Raw genomic sequence first — 18,062 nt, forward strand, 5'->3', positions numbered from 1 at the left:
CCCTTAGAAGGGGTGCGTCACTTGAGTGGGTTGAGTCACTGATGTGATCTTCCTGTCTGGGTTGGTGCCCCCCCTTGGGTTGTGCCGTGGCAGAGATCTTTGTGGGCTATACTCGGCCTCGTCTCAGGATGGTAAGTTGGTGGTTGAAGATATCCCTCTAGTGGTGTGGGGGCTGTGTTTTGGCAAAGTGGGTGGGGTTATATCCTGCCTGTTTGGCCATGTCCGGGGGTATCATCGGATTGGGCCACAGTGTCTCCTGACCCCTCCTGTCTCAGCCTCCAGTATTTATGCTGCAGTAGTTTGTGTCGGGGGGCTATTGTCAGTCTGTTATATCTGGAGTACTTCTCCTGTCTTATCCGGTGTCCTGTGAATTTAAGTATGCTCTCTCTAATTCTCGCTTTCTTTCTCGGAGGACCTGAGCCCTAGGACCATGCCTCAGGACTACCTGGCATGACTCCTTGCTGTCCCCAGTCCACCTGGCCGTGCTGCTGCTCCAGTTTCAACTGTTCTGTCTGGGGCTATGGAATCCTGACCTGTTCACTGGACGTGCTACCTGTCCCAGACCTATTATTTGATCATGTTGGTCATTTATGAACATTTGAACATCTTGGCCATGTTCTGTTATAATCTCCACCCGGCACAGCCAGAAGAGGACTGGCCACCCCTCATAGCCTGGTTCCTCTCTAGGTTTCTTCCTAGGTTTTGGCCTTTCTAGGGAGTTTTTTCTAGCCAACGTGCTTCAACACCTGCATTGCTTGCTGTTTGGGTTTTTAGGCTGTGTTTCTGTACAGCACTTTGAGATATCAGCTGATGTACGAAGGGCTATATAAATCTATTTGATTTGATACTGTGTCGCCACCATGCTCGATGCAAGGTACTTCAATGCAGACAAGAAACAGGGTTAACGTGAAATGTTACAGGCACAGCTGGACAAAATGGAAACGGACACAGTGACCGTGCACACTGAGTGCACATGAAATCCTGGTTGAACAAATGAACGAAATAGCACAGCAAGGAAGTGAAAGAAATGTTTTTATTATGTATTACTGGTAATAGGGACATCCGTAAACACCAACAAAATAACTTTTTGGCAGTGTGTGTGTGTTTCAACTATTTAACTGTACTAGAATGCTTAACAAGGCTGCTAAAATGTTAAATATCGGTATTGGGTTGTTTTTTTGCAAGGAAATTATCAGTATCGGCCATAAATGTCATATCGGTGCATAGTTCAAACACCAGAGACAACACTGATATGAGCTACTGTGGCAACAGTCCTGAGGTGAGTGGCATTGTGGGTCTGTCTTGTCCTCTTCAAGTTTCTCAGTCACACTCATCGGCCCATCACCATGCTACTCGTTAGGCCTATACTTAACATTTAGCTTCTGTGGTTTGCCTGGAATACAGACATGTATTTTCACCACATCCCTTTTCACCATCTTTCCATGCTAAACGACAGCAAAACAGTCATGGAATCATGTTGCCAAACACATCCACACTTACCGATAGGGCAGTGACGGTCAAGCGACCACTACCACCGTAATAACTGTTTGAATTCGGGGAAAAAAACAAGGAACAGTCTATGTTACAGGAGAATCGGACTCAAAAGCAAGAATGCCCGGCCGGCCCACCTTCATTCAGCTGTTCGTTCCCCCCAAATATGGATTGATGTTATTTAAAAAGGTTTTTTATTTATTTTAAATAAGTTTTCATGATGGTAGTCATCTATAACTGTCAGTTACATGATTATACGACCAGCCCTACTTACCAACTCATACATATACAGAGGTGTATTCTAGCAGAGAGGATACTGTAGAAATATAGATCCACGACATCTATACATAATATATAGAGGTCTAAATTCTCATGAATTCTGGTCACCGGGTAGTGTTTCTCTTCCGGGGATATAGGGCTGTATTGGATGGGCATAGCTTACGACAGTGTGTATCACACAGAGCAGAAACCTAGATTGGCTCTCTGAGATGAGTCGTGTTAGATGTGGAAAGGGGCCTATAGCATAGTGCTGTGGCCAATGGATCTTATTTTGTCTCTTGATACTTATTTCGCAGTTTCACAAATAGTATCAAATGGTGAAGAGGAAGGTTGATCCTTAAAAACAGATACATATCAGTTGAACTAGACTATAGCTTTGGATGTAAACCCTATGAGAAATAAGTGTCGTTACACAGTGTTAGAATGAGTGTATGGCAGGTGGCCATGCTGGAAGGAGGCTTCAGAGAGCGAGAGAGCTTTACGATGCCCTAGAGGAGATGAGTGAAATTCATGGACACACGCAAAAAGTGTAACTATTTTTTTTAACAAACGTTTTATTTTTAATGGACAGTTACTTCCCATTAGCGGCAGTGCTCTAGACAAAAAAAAGTGCCAAGCAAGACAATTGAGATGGTAGCCTATGATTTAAAAAGTTGGTCTAAGCAATTTCAAATAACATTTCCAGGAAATGCATAAGATATTTGGATGTGCAACATGTCAAAATAGGATCTAGAATTATCAGACTTCTTTTTGGCTCTTCAGAGAATCTTTGTGCATATTGGCCTATATTATTCACCACCTGGAAACGCAAAACACTAGATTGCTAACTAGTCTACATGGCAGATGTCCTACAAAAATATTTCAGCGCTAGGCCTAGGCTACTTGATGTAGACGAGGGATAGGCAACTAGCGGCTTGGACCCTTTTCAAACCCTGCCCCTCCCCCTCGAACTTATTATTGAGTTAGAATAGTAAAATACACAAGGCGCAATTTTGAAATTTGGTTGTACATCAGCAGTTTCTCTTGTTAGGTCAGTCAGAGTCACTTAATTAGCCCATGTAAGCTAAAAAAAATTAGATTGTTAAGATAGCTGGCTGCTAGACTAAACTTGTCATGGTCAAATAATCGTCCCCATTGTTCATCAGACATCATATAAAACAGCACAAACATTTTCCTCCACCATATGACAAAACGTTTAGAACTGCAGGAAATGAATTGTGAAACTGCATATTTCCCTCTCTGGCCCATTGCAAAATGTAATTAAATGAGTTATACCATTTCCAAATCTTCATGGCAAAATGTGTAGAATTGCAGCAAACTTATTTTAAAAAATGCAACATTTCTCTGTTCCATGACATGTGTACAATTAAAGGAAATTACACTTAAAAAAGTATTACATTTGTTTTATATATACAGTGGGGCAAAAAAGTATTTAGTCAGCCACCAATTGTGCAAGTTCTCCCACTTAAAAAGATGGCCTGTAATTTTCATCATAGGTACACGTCAACTATGACAGACAAAATGAGGGGAAAAAATCCAGAAAATCACATTGTAGGATTTTTAATTTATTTGCAAATTATGGTGGAAAATAAGTATTTGGTCAATAACAAAAGTTTCTTAATACTTTGTTATATACCCTTTGTTGGCAATGAAAGAGGTCAAACGTTTTCTGTAACCTTGAAGACTTTTCACACACTGTTGCTGGTATTTTGGCCCATTCCTCCATGCAGATCTCATTTAGAGCAGTGATGTTTTGGGGCTGTTGCTGGGCAACATGGACTTTCAACTCCCTCCAAAGATTTTCTATGGGGTTGAGATCTGGAGACTGGCTAGGCCACTCGAGGACCTTGAAATGCTTCTTACAAAACCACTCCTTCGTTTCCCGGGCGGTGTGTTTGGTATCATTGTCATGCTGAAAGACACAGCCACGTTTCATCTTCAATGCCCTTGCTGATGGAAGGAGTTTTTCACTCAAAATCTCACGATACATGGCCCCATTCATTCTTTCCTTTACAAGGATCAGTCGTCCTGGTCCCTTTGCAGAAAAACAGCCTCAAAGCATGATCTTTCCACCCCCATGCTTCACAGTAGGTACGGTGTTCTTTGGATGCAACTCGGCATTCTTTGTCCTCCAAAAACGGCGAGTTGAGTTTTTACCAAAAAGTTATATTTTGGTTTAACCTCTTGCAGGCGTCCCATCTAGAGATCTGGAAATGCAAATGCGCTACGCTAAATGCTAATAGTACTAGTTAAAACTCAAACGTTCATTAAAATACACATGCAGGGTATTGAATTAAAGCTACACTCGTTGTGAATCCAGGCAACAAGTCAGATTTTTTAAATGCTTTTCGGAGAAAGCATGAGAAGCTATTATCTGATACCATGTAACACCCCAAAAGACCCGCAGGGGACGTAAACAAAATAATTAGCATAGTTGTCGCTACACAAAACACACAAATAAAATATAAAACATTCATTACCTTTGACCATCTTCTTTGTTGGCACTCCTAGATGTCCCATAATCACTATTGGATCTTTTTTTCGATTAAATCGGTCCATATATAGCCTAGATATCGATCTATGAAGACTGTGTGATAAACGGGAAAAGATAGCGTCTTATAACGTAACATCATTTTTTTAAATTAAAAAAGTCGACGATAAACTTTCACAAAACACTTCGAAATACTTTTGTAATGCAACTTTAGGTATTAGTACACGTTAATAAGCGATCAAATTGATCACGAGGCGATGTATATTCTTTAGCTGTCCGTCTGGAAATAATGTCCGGGTAAATCTCAACCAAAATATCCGGTCGGAGACCGGAAGAACTGCACTGCCTTGCGTCTGTTTGACCAAGAGACAAATAGTAGGCAAATGACAAGACTCTAGACATCGTGTGGAAGCTGTAGGTATTGCAACCTCAGCCCCATTAAATGTGGTTCACCTTTATCAATGGGTTCAAATCGCGCATGGATATATTTTTCCATTTTCAGTGATCAGATTTTCCTGCACTTTTCGATGAAACGCACGTTCTGTTATAGTCACAGCCGTGATTTAACCAGTTTTATAAACGTCTGAGTGTTTTCTATCCACACATACTAATCATATGCATATACTATATTCCTGGCATGAGCAGCAGGGCGCTGAAATGTTGCGCGATTTTTAACAGAATGTTCGAAAAAGCAGGGGGTAGGAGTAACAGGTTAATCTGACCATATGACATTCTCCCAATCTTCTTCTGGATCATCCAAATGCTCTCTAGTAAACTTCAGACGGCCCTGGACATGTACTGGCTTAAGAAGGGGGACACGTCTGGCACTGCAGGATTTGAGTCCCTGGCAGCGTAGTGTGTTACTGATGGTAGACTTTGCTACTTTGGTCCCAGCTCTCTGCAGGTCATTCACTAGGTCCTCCCGTGTGGTTCTTGTGATCATTTTGACCCCACGGGGTGAGATCTTGCGTGGAGCCCCAGATTGAGAGAGATTATCAGTGGTCTTCTATGTCTTCCATTTCCTAATAATTGCTCCCACAGTTGATTTATTCAAACCAAGCTGCTTACCTATTGCAGTCTTTCCAGCCTGGTGCAGGTCTACAATTTTATTTCTGGTGTCCTTTGACAGCTCTTTGGTCTTGGCCATAGTGGAGTTTGGAGTGTGACAGTTTGAGGTTGTGGACAGGTGTCTTTTATACTGATAACAAGTTCAAACAGGTGCCATTAATATAGATAACAAGTGGAGGACAGAGGAGCCTCTTAAAGAAGAAGTTACAGGTCTGTGAGAGCCAGAAATCTTGCTTGTTTGTAGGTGACCAAATACTTACTTTCCACCATACTTTGCAAATAAATTAATAAAAAATGTGATTTTCTACAATGTGATTTTCTGTCTGTCATAGTTGAAGTGTACCCATGATGAGAATTACAGGCCTCATATTTTTAAGTGGGAGAACTTGCACAATTGGTGGCTGACTAAATACTTTTTTGCCCCACTGTATATATAGATTCTGGGTTAAACTTGGAACATTGTTATACTCAAGGAGTGAAAGAGACTGGTTTTTACATCAGAATTTAATGGTTATCTGTAGGAGCCAGATGGCTTTGGAATGTGTTAGGGGAGACGGGTGGAGGTCTTTAGATTAGGCCTCCAGAGGGTTGAGGTCAGGTCCAATACCAAAAAGGGAGAAACAATGGTTAATTATCCTATCACTCCGTCTTCCTGTCGGACCATAACAGATGTAAGGATTAGAGGAGGAGGAGGAGTGCCTAAATTGGGAGAACATATACACTTGTGGTGGTGGAAACATGTGTTGGCTGTATTGACCCACTGGGCAAAATAAACTTGGTTAAAAACTTTCAGAAATGTCCGTTGAGTTTTTACTTTGAGAATTACAACCTAACACACACACACACACACACAACTGAGGGCCCCTCATGATAAGTTTAACTTTTTTGTGGCCCCTACCCCCATCAATGTTACCCATACTTTAACTCTATGTAGAACTATTCACTGCAAAAGGCATGCTCCACAGGTGCATCAAAACCATACTACACAATTGGTGCCATGAACTCAATATTAAGAGGTGACAAATATTACATCCTCACAGAAAGCTGTGACTCTACTCTAACTAGAACGGTCATATGCTTGTGCTTTTCAGAATGCATCTCTCCCTCCTCTATGCACACAGCGGTTAGAAGGAGTGAGAGCCAGCAGCGAAACAGGCAGATACTTTCATAGCAGGAATCAGCATAATGCATATACTGTATTAGTGTTATTAACAAAATAATGGCTCTCAACAATCTATAGGAACGTTGGGTAACATGTTATTTGGATAGTCTTACTGTAGATGGTCTACAGCAGCCTTTCTTAAAGTGTGTGTCGCAACCTGTTAATGGTGGGTCGCAACGTGTAATTATTTCATTACTGGAATTGATTTGGCCAAGTGCAACTGCGCTCTCGGTTCAGTGCGTTCTCCACTTAGCAGCTGTCTCTGCTCAGTTTGGCAGCTGCATGAGTGGGAGATGCCCGTGTGCTTCGCGGTTTACCTGATCTTTTTTGTGCAGTTCTCTTTAAGATCACTCCGCGAGACACGCTGTAGCACTGTTGTTCAGCAACAGATGATATGTTGTCAGCCACTGTTATTCCCACACGCCATCACTCACCGCTGTCAAACGGACTCATGCTAGCCACAAGTCCTGACTGAGCTCAATCATCATGAAACGCAAAAACATCGATTAGTTTCTCTTTCACACAAACTTTGAGAAATAACGAGCAGTGCCCACAATGTTTGTTGCGGGGAAGTGCTTAGTAACGGGTCTCAAAACGAACAAATGAATAAAGCGACACGTCCTGACCAAACACAGCACGATGGTAAACCCAGGGAGTTCTTTCAGAACAGGGCAGAATGCTTCAGGAAACAGTTCTACGCATATTCCACATCTCCATCTAAGTGCTATCTTTATGGGCCCATACATCTCTGTACAGGCAGCATTTAGATCCCTCTTTTTTTTAAAGGCCTACTTTAGCTATTGATTTATCTGGGCTTTACAGTCACAGTACCCAGCTCCATGGGGAATAACACTAAAGCCCGACCGATATGTTCGGCCGATATTAGCCGTTTACGGGAAATATCTGTATCACCGTTTAATCCACTGAAAAGGACAGATAATATTTGTGCTGAAGAGGGCGCTCTTTACATGGCCCTAGCCTATTTGCCTTGGTATGCTACAGCAAGACTAGACACGATCACCCAATGCAGTTACACTAGTCAGAGAGGAGAGTTAACAACTGTGAACTGTTACTACGGTGCTGTTTCTACGAGTGCTGAGTATATAGAAGCTTGACAGCTCAATAAAATGTGAACTGTCCATGTACTGTTACATGAAGTGCCATGGTAGGGTGGTGTTAAGCACTTTCAACTCTGTGGTAACGTTAACATTACAGCCCTTTAGTGAAGCCTGCAAAATGTGGTGTTATATTTGCTGTTTGCGAAGGTTACTCCTCCAGTTACTCATACATTTTCAGAGACAAAAATAACAGCAGGTTCAAAACTAGCACATCGCAGCTACGTTTTGATGTATGGGTTATCACTTTACGCCACTCCATTTCCATGACAAGTGCTCGGCAAACTAGCTCTATGAAAGTATTTGAGGATTAGTGCCATCTGGAATCCTTGGGACACCTCCTTAAATCCTAAACTTAACCCCTACCCTAACCATTACCTAAGCCGTACCTTAACATAACCATTTTAAAATGCTTACTTCAATGGGGTAGGGATATTAAGGATCCCACATAGCAAGGACCGTTCACTAACACTTGGCACTAGAGGCAGAACAGCACATTTTGTGATACGTTTCTCCTTTCAAGTGACAACTGCCATATTTCAGTGGCTACAGCCCTGCAAACAACGAAAACATAGCTAAATATTAATACATTGAAAATGTGTCCTGTCGTTGTTGTCTAGCTGGCTAGCATGAAGCAGCTCAGTCTAGGAATTTATTTTTGCTGGAATCAGTGCAGTTTATCGTCCTTTCACTAGAGTAAGTTTTTCCATTCGAAAATCTAGTCTTTCTGGTGCTCCTACATTTTGTGTGGTGCTCCTAACCTTTTAGTTCACAAATTCAAAGCTTGCCTAATAATTTTGAATTATTCCGCAATCTGAATGTTGTTTTTCCCACTGTTATCATTTAATTATCCACTTACATAAATCATGTTTCATTCACAACTGTACAGGTGTGATCTACTTTTGGGATAAACCAAATATATATAATAAATAATAATAATATATGCCATTTAGCAGACGCTTTTATCCAAAGCGACTTACAGTCATGACCATAAGAAAACAGCAATGCCCTCATTTGTCAAAAATAAGTGAACCAATTATCAAAAATGCTCAGCTTCCAAATCCATTAAATGTTTCTTAAATTTAAGAAATCTGCTTAGAGTATTTTTGTATTGCCGTTTTAAGCACAATCCATACAGAAGATAATTTATTTGATTTTATATTCCAGCTATTATTATAATTATCATCAGCACATATCAGTTATCGGTGAATAGTTCCACTCTAAAAATATATCCAAAAATCCCATAATCGGTCGAGCTCTAAAACACACAAGCCGAAATTATAGCCACTCACTCAACTGTGATAATTTTCTTAATTTATGGTCAAGAAATGTAGGTAACAAAATCATTCAAGCAAAACAAATTCTAATAAATGCAGTACAACACATCTTTTCCTATTTTTTATAAAAACACCACAATGCTATAATCCTAACCAACCAAAGACCACTATTTTCCTCTGTATCAAATAACACCCCCCCCTCAAAAAAAAAAAATTACTGTCTTTTTCCTCCCCTCAAAAGGACTCCTCAATCTTCCTCATGATGAAAGCATAACGGCTACATGACCAGCCCTTTCATAACCAAAGTGGAGGGGAATAGTACGCTCTTTTCAAGCTAATGGAGGGCTAGCATGTCAGCTCTGGTCCCTATAGGAAATATGAATATGGTGGTGGCGATTTAATATATGGTGGGAAACTGAACTTTGAAGAGGGTTGGATATCTAGGGACAGGCTGACAGTTCTCCAGAAATCCTTGTTGGAAGACCTCTGGAATTACGAGGAATAAGCAGGAAATCCAGGAATCATTCAGATAGAATTTCTGGAAAACCAGGGAATTTTGGGAACGTTACCAGAATTTTGCAGTACCCCAGTGACATGACAGCATGATCGCCACCCTACATGAACCCATAAGTGATCTCTGTCTCCACAGATCAAAAATCTAAATGTCACATGCGCCAAATACAACAAGTGTAGACCTAACTGTTACTTACAAACCCTTAACCAACAGTGCAGTTCAAGAAGAGTTCAAATATTTACCCAATAAAATAAGTACAATTATAAAAAGTAACAGAATAAAATAACAATAACGAGGCTATAGAGATAACTTGTACACAAAATAAATAATCCAGTGGACATTTTATTAATTGTTCAGTTTGGGGGTAAGAAGCTGTTGAGGAGCCTTTTGGTCCTAGACTTGGTGTTCCTGTACCGTTTGCCTTACGGTAGAAGAGAAAACAGACTATGACTTGGGTGACTGGAGTCTGACAATTTTATGGGCTTTCATCTGACGCTGCCTATTACATAGGTGCTGGATGTCAGGAAGCTTGGCCCCAGTGATGTACTGGGCCGTTTGCACTACGCTCTGTAGCGCCTTATGGTCAGATGCCGAGCAGTTGCCATACCAGGCGGTGATGGAACGAGTCAGGATGCTCTCGATGGTGCAGCTGTAGAACATTTTGAGGATCTGGGGACCTATGCCAAATCTTTTCAGTCTCCTGAGGGGGAAAAGGAGTTGTTGTGCCCTCTTCACGACTGTCTTGGTGTGTTTGGACCATGTTAGTTCATTTGTGATGTGGACACCAAGGAACATGAAACTCTCAACCCACTCCACTACAGCCCAGTCGATGTTAATGGGGGCCTGTTCGGCCCGCCTTTTCCTGTAGTCCACAATCAGCTACCTTTTCTTGCTCACAATGAGGTTGTTGTCATGGCACCACACGGCCAGGTCTCTGAAGTCCTCCCTATAGGTTGTTGGTGATCACAGGGCACTGACCTGGCTAGTGGCTCGCTACATTACCAAGTAAACACAGAGCAGGGACGTACAGTATACAGTGATATTGGTTGGACAGATGGTGTGCCTCATTTTCATTCTATTAAACAAGTTAAACAAGTCGTGACTGCAAAACATGCAAGTAAAAAAATACAACATTTTGCAACAGTGCGACACGAATAGCCATCCTCGTGATTAAAACATTATCGTTGATGACAGTCGGCCCGTGTTCTATAGAGATATGACTTGTGCTCACAGTCACAAAGCAATCGGGTGGCCACCGTATAGCTATTAGCGCTCCTCATTTGGGAGTTTATGGCAGCATACTTTGAATGATAATTATGTGGGAACAAAAGGCAGGTTGGAAGACAAAGGCAGGTTTAGAGTGAATGGGCTGGCCCTGTGCCGCAGTAAGTGTTCAGAAAGGGATTAAACAAGGTAATTATCTCGGAGAATGGATGGGGGAAAGGAAAGCGGTCTCAGGTTGGCTCTGACTGTCTCCACTTAGCACCTCAGAAATAGCAACTGAACGATCAGACCGAGACACAGGACATAGCTGAAAAATAGGGGCAGGTAAAAGACAACGACGTCGCAGAGACTCTTAGTTACCACCCCAAGACCTTTCTCCCTCTCACCTCTCTGATCTTGTCTCGTTTCTCCTTGATGTCGGGCTCCCCGGGGTCTCCATCGTTGACCCCCACCACCTTGGGCATGGGGACCGGTGGTAACGGCTTGGGCCCCTCCTTCTTCAGGTCCTCCAGCACCTTGCTCTTTTCAGTCTGGATCTCAGCCCGCAGCTCGTCCCGGGACTTCTTCAGCTTCTCCTTGGCTTCCTGCAACGCCCGCTCGTGGTCCGCTCGGATCTTATCCCGCAGACTCTCCGCCTCCTCCCTAAAGAGAAACAGGAAGTCAGCTCACAGATAACACAACGAGGAAGTAAATGACATCAAACAGCTTGAAATATTACATATAGGTTTAACATTGTATAACTAAGTAAAGATCTGGGCCACATGTCAAGGCTTATTCCCTAAGGCCATATTCAGCCTACTGTGGAAAAATAAATACAAAGGAATCAAAAGCCTTGACAAAAAAAACAGTCCTGTTAATCCCTTTTCTCTTGCGGTTCTATAATATACTAGATATGTTAGAAATTATAAAACACCTCTACCAGTTCTCAGCTGTAAGGGCCCTGGAGATGCGGGCTGTGAACTGGAGGGCTAAACCCTGACAGAGCAGGGGACTTGCATGTGTAAGAGGGAGGGAGAGAACAGGACAGATAAAAGCCAGCCGTGAGTCAAAGTGCATAAGAGCAACTGCCACACAGACAAAACACACAGTACAGCCTGAGCAGTAGGCACAGAAACAGAAAGAGCCAACATCTCTAGCAGTACAGCGATAAAAGAAAGCATGAAATTGAGAGGAGAGCGAGAGATGAAACACAGACAAAAAAAGGGGTCAGGTGGATACGGAGGCGTGCTCTGATGAGATCCGCCATCACGGCTCACTTCACCTATGATGAGCCCCCAGGCCGGCAAATAAAGATCAGATCACTTACTGTAGCAGACAGGAGACATTTCATCGCGGCCATTAAAACATTAAAAGCCTATTTATGCTTGATCCGAAAAAGTGGTCTGAGGCTCCATATGGAGGATATGATGCAATGGTGGAGCCTCCAGAGGCATGCAGAGATCAAATTGAGCTCCTTACCGCATCACCATGCATCTCCCAAATGTTATAACAATGCAGAGGGCTCCGTATAGCTCCCCATTGACATGATTGGTTGACGGTAGGTGTGTCGGGAGGTCCTGTATAAACACACTCACTTCCTTGACATCTTCCTTCACAACAGCTCTGCGAAGCGCAAAAAGCATGAATGCCCTGACTTCTACAGGGGCCATATCCCCGTAAATGTTGCACGGCTAATGCAGACATGGGATTGAACATGAAGCGACATTAACTCACCAAGACAGACATTTTAGATGAATTACTCCTCATTCATTCAAAGTGGACTGGCTCCCAGCATAGACAGTGATCCTCAGTTTTATTTCATAACCATACGGTTCCCTGATGTGGGCCTATCCACAGCCCAGGGCCAAAATAGCAGCACCACACTACTTACATTAACCCGGGCTTCAGAACATTTATGTCGATGTGCGTGTCGGTCTCCATACTAATTGATAGGAAATGGGTTTACACAGTGATGAGGTTTATGTGTGTTTAGAACTGACTCAGTCCGGATAGACACACTGTACTGGCATTTCTAATCCACCAGAGGGCTGGAGTCATACGCATCGATAAGTATGCCCTCGCAAACATGCATTCAAATATGGTATTTAGTGGGTTATAATGTGCAGACTGACTGAAGCGCTTAGCAGTCATGAGTGTTTACGTGTGTGTGGGGCACGGCAGCGTGTAATGAGATGGTGTTTTCAGCCCACACCTTGCTATAACGGCTCCTAGTGAGACGGAAAGGCCAGGATGACAACATGAAACACCAATAATACGGCATTACTATACAGCCCCAGGGCTAATGGGCAGAGTCAACATCTGACTCAATTATGATGACGAAGACATGAGCCCAGGCCCCAGCAATCAAGTCTGCCTCAGCTAACGTTCCTGTTCCCTTCAGCAGACAAGAGAAATCGCATCTACCTTCCTGATTAGTGCCTGCAGTCATGTGCATCGTCATAGTCACTTCCTGCTTTCATTAGCCTCTTCCAATGGCATCTCATATTCTATTGTTACAGGAACATTTGGTGCTCTGTCTGTCTGTGTCAAAGGCCATCATCAGCAACGGTAAAAGGCAGAACACTGCCATATCTCGGAAAATAATATTAACCATGGAAACAATGACTGGCAAAACGGAAGCAGCAGGGTGTAACCATGGTAATGCAAGAACACTTGCAGCCGGTCTATGAGAAAAGATTGTCAAGACTGCACCACGATGTAATTACTACTATGCTTCGGATGTATATAGTTCACTGGGGTATTTGCAAAAAGCAATGGGATGGTTTTTCAATTACCGTCAACTATTTCTCTTTAAATTTTTTATATATTTTTTTAATACCTTTGAATATTTGTAGCAACATTTAAGTGGTCCTTCTGTAGCTCAGTTGGTAGAGCATGGCGCTTGTAACGCCAGGGTAGCGGGTTCGATTCCCGGGACCACCCATACGTAGAATGTATGCACACATGACTGTAAGTCGCTTTGGATAAAAGCGTCTGCTAAATGGCATATATTATTATATTATTATTATTATCATATATATTAAGTAAATACCTGCAGTGAACTTGAGAAATACATTAGGATATAAAGAACATTAAGTTAATTTCATCTGTCACATTATTATGTCGTTTGTTAGTCCCCAGGAGGGTTGCACATTTTGGGGAATATTCAGAGGAAAGTTTCCGTGGGGGAAAAAAATGGAATTACCGGGAATATGTCCAATATTAATACCAATTAACTGTAGATGTTTTTTGCATTGGATATATTTACCATATCATATGGAGACAGAAACATGAACATTTTACCTTATCATAAATAGATAATTGCAAATGATTAAATCCTTCCAATAGAAAAAATTTGTTTCAAATTTAACTTTAATTAAATGAGTTGACTCTTCACATGGGATGATTTCACTGAACAACAAAAGAAAGGAAATATTGAATGATCCATCGCATCTCCCAGAAACGTTTTCAACATACATCTGTAAAATGATAGTCTAGAAACTAAAGCTTTGGTTGTCTTCCTCTCAGGCTTCCATGTCTTCTCCCTGGACGTCCTCAATGTCCACCTCTTGAACATCAGCCTCATCTTCCGTCACTTTCCACCTTGTTAATTAAGGATGGCTTGTTGTCAGGCTAAAAAAGCCTCAAATTTGCCCGGATGGCCACCAATGTTTCAACGCCTGTATTGGTCAGCCTGTTGCGTGCTTTGGTGTGTGTTTCCAAACAAGGACCAGTTGTGCTCTATAACCCACTAAATACCATGACAATCATATTTCAGCCCGCCAGGGGTGACACAAACCTCAGAAATAACCATATAATTAATGCCTTACCTTTGAAGATCTTCTGTTGACACTCCAATATGTCCCATAAACATCATAAATGGTCCTTTTGTTCGATAAATTCCATCATTCTCTCCAAAACAATCATGTACATCATAAAACATTCACCCCACCTAGCATTGTAATCAAAACTTTCCAGAAAGCATGTAGTCCTTGGCTCAGACAGTGTAGTCATCTGGGCTCAATAGCATCTCATTAGAGTGCAAGATTTTCAAAATCAGCTGTACATGTGATGGAAGAATGCAGAGGGTTGCAATTCCATTGAATTGGGGACAGTTCAACCAAAATATGCCACAAGACCTAGAATTGCCTTATGTAGCCCACAAAAAAAGGTTCCCTGTTTTTTTTATGAATTTAGGGAAAATTCCCAGGCTTAACTTCCCATGGAAAATATCCAGAAATTTACCGTAAAGTTTACGACCATTTGCAACCCTAGTCATGTGGTGTTGGTTTACAAGCACACAACGACAAGAGACCGGAGCCTTGAGTAACTCACTGTCGTGCAGCATGCGCCAGGTGACTTAATTCCAGTATGGGATTCACAACTAAAATGTTTGTCAGCTAGATATCTTAGAAATATTAAGTCTAAAATGGGCTAAATGCTGTGCAGTTGTGCATTTGGTTTGCTAATTTAGTAGCTAGTTGGCTAAATATTTAGCCTCTTCCATAAATCAAGCATTCGCTTGGTAACAGCAGTGAATCCCCTCCTGAATCAAGAGCCTTGCTGGCTAATATTCATTTTGTGCATGCAGCAAACTGAGTAGCAGGAGTTACTTGTATAATTTAGGTCAGAAACTGTACACAACCCTCGTTAGAATTTAGTGTTGTCTATAAGGATTCCTTAGTACATTTTGTTAGCATTTTGGTAAATTACGTTTTTTGGGCATTGAAAATTAGCAAGTACTTTAAATAAATACCTGCAGTCAACTTCTGCAATAGGTAACAGATAAAGCAGAATGTTCATTTTGCATTTAGCTTTTTTCTTATGATGCTTACCGGTAAGAGTTGCCCAAAACAGCAGTTTGAGCCCGCCACGTGTTTGTTTACAAAGAAGCATAATGAGCAAAATGGGAGATTCGTGAGGTAAGTCACTCCTGCAGCGCAACTTAAGTGAGGTGATCGTGTTACACTTGCATGAAATTCACAAGTAATGTTTGCCAACTACACACACACAATACCAGTCAAAAGTTGACACCTACTCATTTTTATTCTTTACCATTGTCCACCTTGTGATGTCTTTGCTATTATTCTACAAATATGAAATCATGTAGTAAGCAAAAGTGTAAAAATCTATTTGAGACGCTTCAAAGTAACCACCCTTTGCCTTGATGACAGCTTTGCACACTTCAGAGTGTTTTCTATCCAATACTAATAATAATAGGCATATATTAGGATCTGGGACAGAGTTTTTCAGTTTGGGCACGCTATTTATCCAAAAGTGAAAATGCTGCCCCATACCCCAAACAGGTTAAGCAAACCAGATGGCACCATTTTGAATTTTTACGGATAGACAGGGGTACACTCAGACATAATTTACAAACGAAGCATGTGCTTATTAGTGAGTCTGCCAGATCAGAGGCAGTAGTGATGACCAGGGATGTTCTCTTGATAAGAGCGTGAATTGGACAATTTTTCTGTCCTGCTAAGCATTCAAAATGTAAAAATGGTTTTGGGTACTTAGTACTTTTGGGTGTCGGGGAAAATGTATGGAGTAAAAAGTACATTGTTTTCTTTTGGAATGTAGTGAATTAAAAGTTGGCAAATATAAATAGTAAAGTACAGACACTTTAAAGTACTAAAGTAGTTTGAGATATTTTTACTTAAGTACTTTACCACTGTAACATAAACTATTAACTCAGCTCCGCCATATAAATTCTTCCCAGCTTGGTTTTGCTAACTTGCTAATGTCATTAAAGTGGCTAACGCTAGCTAGCAAGATCAAGCTTCTTGGTAACAGCAGCAGAGACAAGATCTCTGCTGCCTAATATTTGTTTTGTGCATGCTGCAAACTGCGTTTTGAGATACTTGCACAACTTTATGAGCTGGGTTGTCTGTCCTAGACCTTGTAGTAAATTAGCATTTACCTAGCCTTCCCTATGAGAAGTCCTTGGAACTTGCTCGCATTTTGGTAAGGGATGTTTTTGGGGATTTTATAACATTTGAAAAAACAAATAGCACCCCGTGTTTACACTACCGGTCATACCGTATATATTCCGGGATGGCACAGGCACAGTATTAAGGTATGGAAATCTGGATACCTCCCAACCATAGTAATTACCTATTTGTCCAATAATGCTGGAGAAAAAAAGGAAAAAAAAAGAGGGCAGTCTGTCACTGTGCAATTTCTGGATACCAGGATGTGGCTTTTTTTACACAGCTTCAGAGAATCCATTAACAATGGCCTAAGAGAACCACTATTGTTGATCTCAGATGTTGTCATCTCCTAACCTACTGCTGCTTTCTCCTTTCTCTCTCACACAACTTTTACTGTACTTGTAAGGACCAATTGATTCCCATTCAAAAGCCTATTGTCCCGAACCTTAATTCTAACTCTAAAAGCTAAGCCTAAAATATACATTTACCTTGTGATGACCGGCAAAAAGTACTCACCTGTTAGCATTTTCCTTGCTTTATTATTTGTGATGACTTCTAGTGCTCAGAAGTATAGTAAAACAGGGAGACAGGTTTTTAGTCAAATAAAATTGGCACAGGCTCCAGGAGAATATTAATTTGTTTACCTATTCATTGATGAAAATACCAGTCAATAGAAATACATGACTAGTCAGGTTTATTGGTCTATAGGTTCACTAGCATAATTTAGTGGAAATTTAATTGGCCCATGTACAGTATATTCATTATTTACCACACGTGTACAGCATACAGGTAGAGCCCTGAAATGGAAATTATGTCAGACAGCGCAAGAGCGGCTGCAGCATCTTGTGATGCTTTTAAGACAACTGGGAACGCTGAAAAATTCGATGTCAAATCATGACGTCAGCGATCTTCAGGTCTGAAAGTCGGAGCTCTAGATAAAAGACCTGAGTTCGAGTTGGAATTCCGAGTTAGATGACCGTTCAAAACGATTTCTCCCAGTCGGAGCTCGTTCCCTCCCCCCAGTTAACTTGAACATGGCATCAAACGGCAATGGAAGGAAGGGTTCGTCAGTATGTCACACCACTGTGCAATGAGCTCGAGGCAGTTTGGATTTTGAAAACATATACTTAATTGTTTGAAACCTTTATGTTTAATACGAGGTATGTCTTAACTTGCTTCAAAGTAGCCTATCAGATCTCTTTCGAAATGTAATCTCCGTCACATGGAACCAGTAACATGTGCAGTGCACTTTTGACAATGGCATTTTCTTGCTAATTGCATTATGGAACGAACATTTGCCATAGCCGACAGTCTTGTGCACATGGTTGCGCTCATGAACCTTTTGCGACTAGCAATCCCGTATCCGGGAGCGTAATCATAGCCTCAAACACATTAACATAACGCAGCGGACATAAATACCACTAGAAACTTTTCCTATTCAAGAAAATCGCAAATGAAATGAATAAAATATATTCAAACACAAGCTTAGCCTTTTGTTAACAACACTGTCATCTCAGATTTTCAAAATA

General features: G+C 41.4%; 1 protein-coding gene across 4 annotated transcripts in view; it reads right to left on the minus strand.

Moving 5' to 3' along the window:
- The window catches only part of LOC124044109 (mannosyl-oligosaccharide 1,2-alpha-mannosidase IB-like), a 110,538-nt gene that overhangs the window by 74,471 nt on the left and 18,005 nt on the right, over positions 1-18,062 (minus strand). For all 4 annotated transcript variants that reach the window (XM_046363564.1, XM_046363567.1, XM_046363566.1 and 1 more), the window contains exon 4: positions 11,008-11,263. In XM_046363564.1, the coding sequence (XP_046219520.1) occupies positions 11,008-11,263 (256 nt within the window). The remainder of the gene's footprint in view (positions 1-11,007; positions 11,264-18,062) is intronic.

The sequence above is a fragment of the Oncorhynchus gorbuscha genome, linkage group LG09 (assembly GCF_021184085.1).
Source record: "Oncorhynchus gorbuscha isolate QuinsamMale2020 ecotype Even-year linkage group LG09, OgorEven_v1.0, whole genome shotgun sequence".
Taxonomy (NCBI): Eukaryota; Metazoa; Chordata; class Actinopteri; order Salmoniformes; family Salmonidae; genus Oncorhynchus; species Oncorhynchus gorbuscha.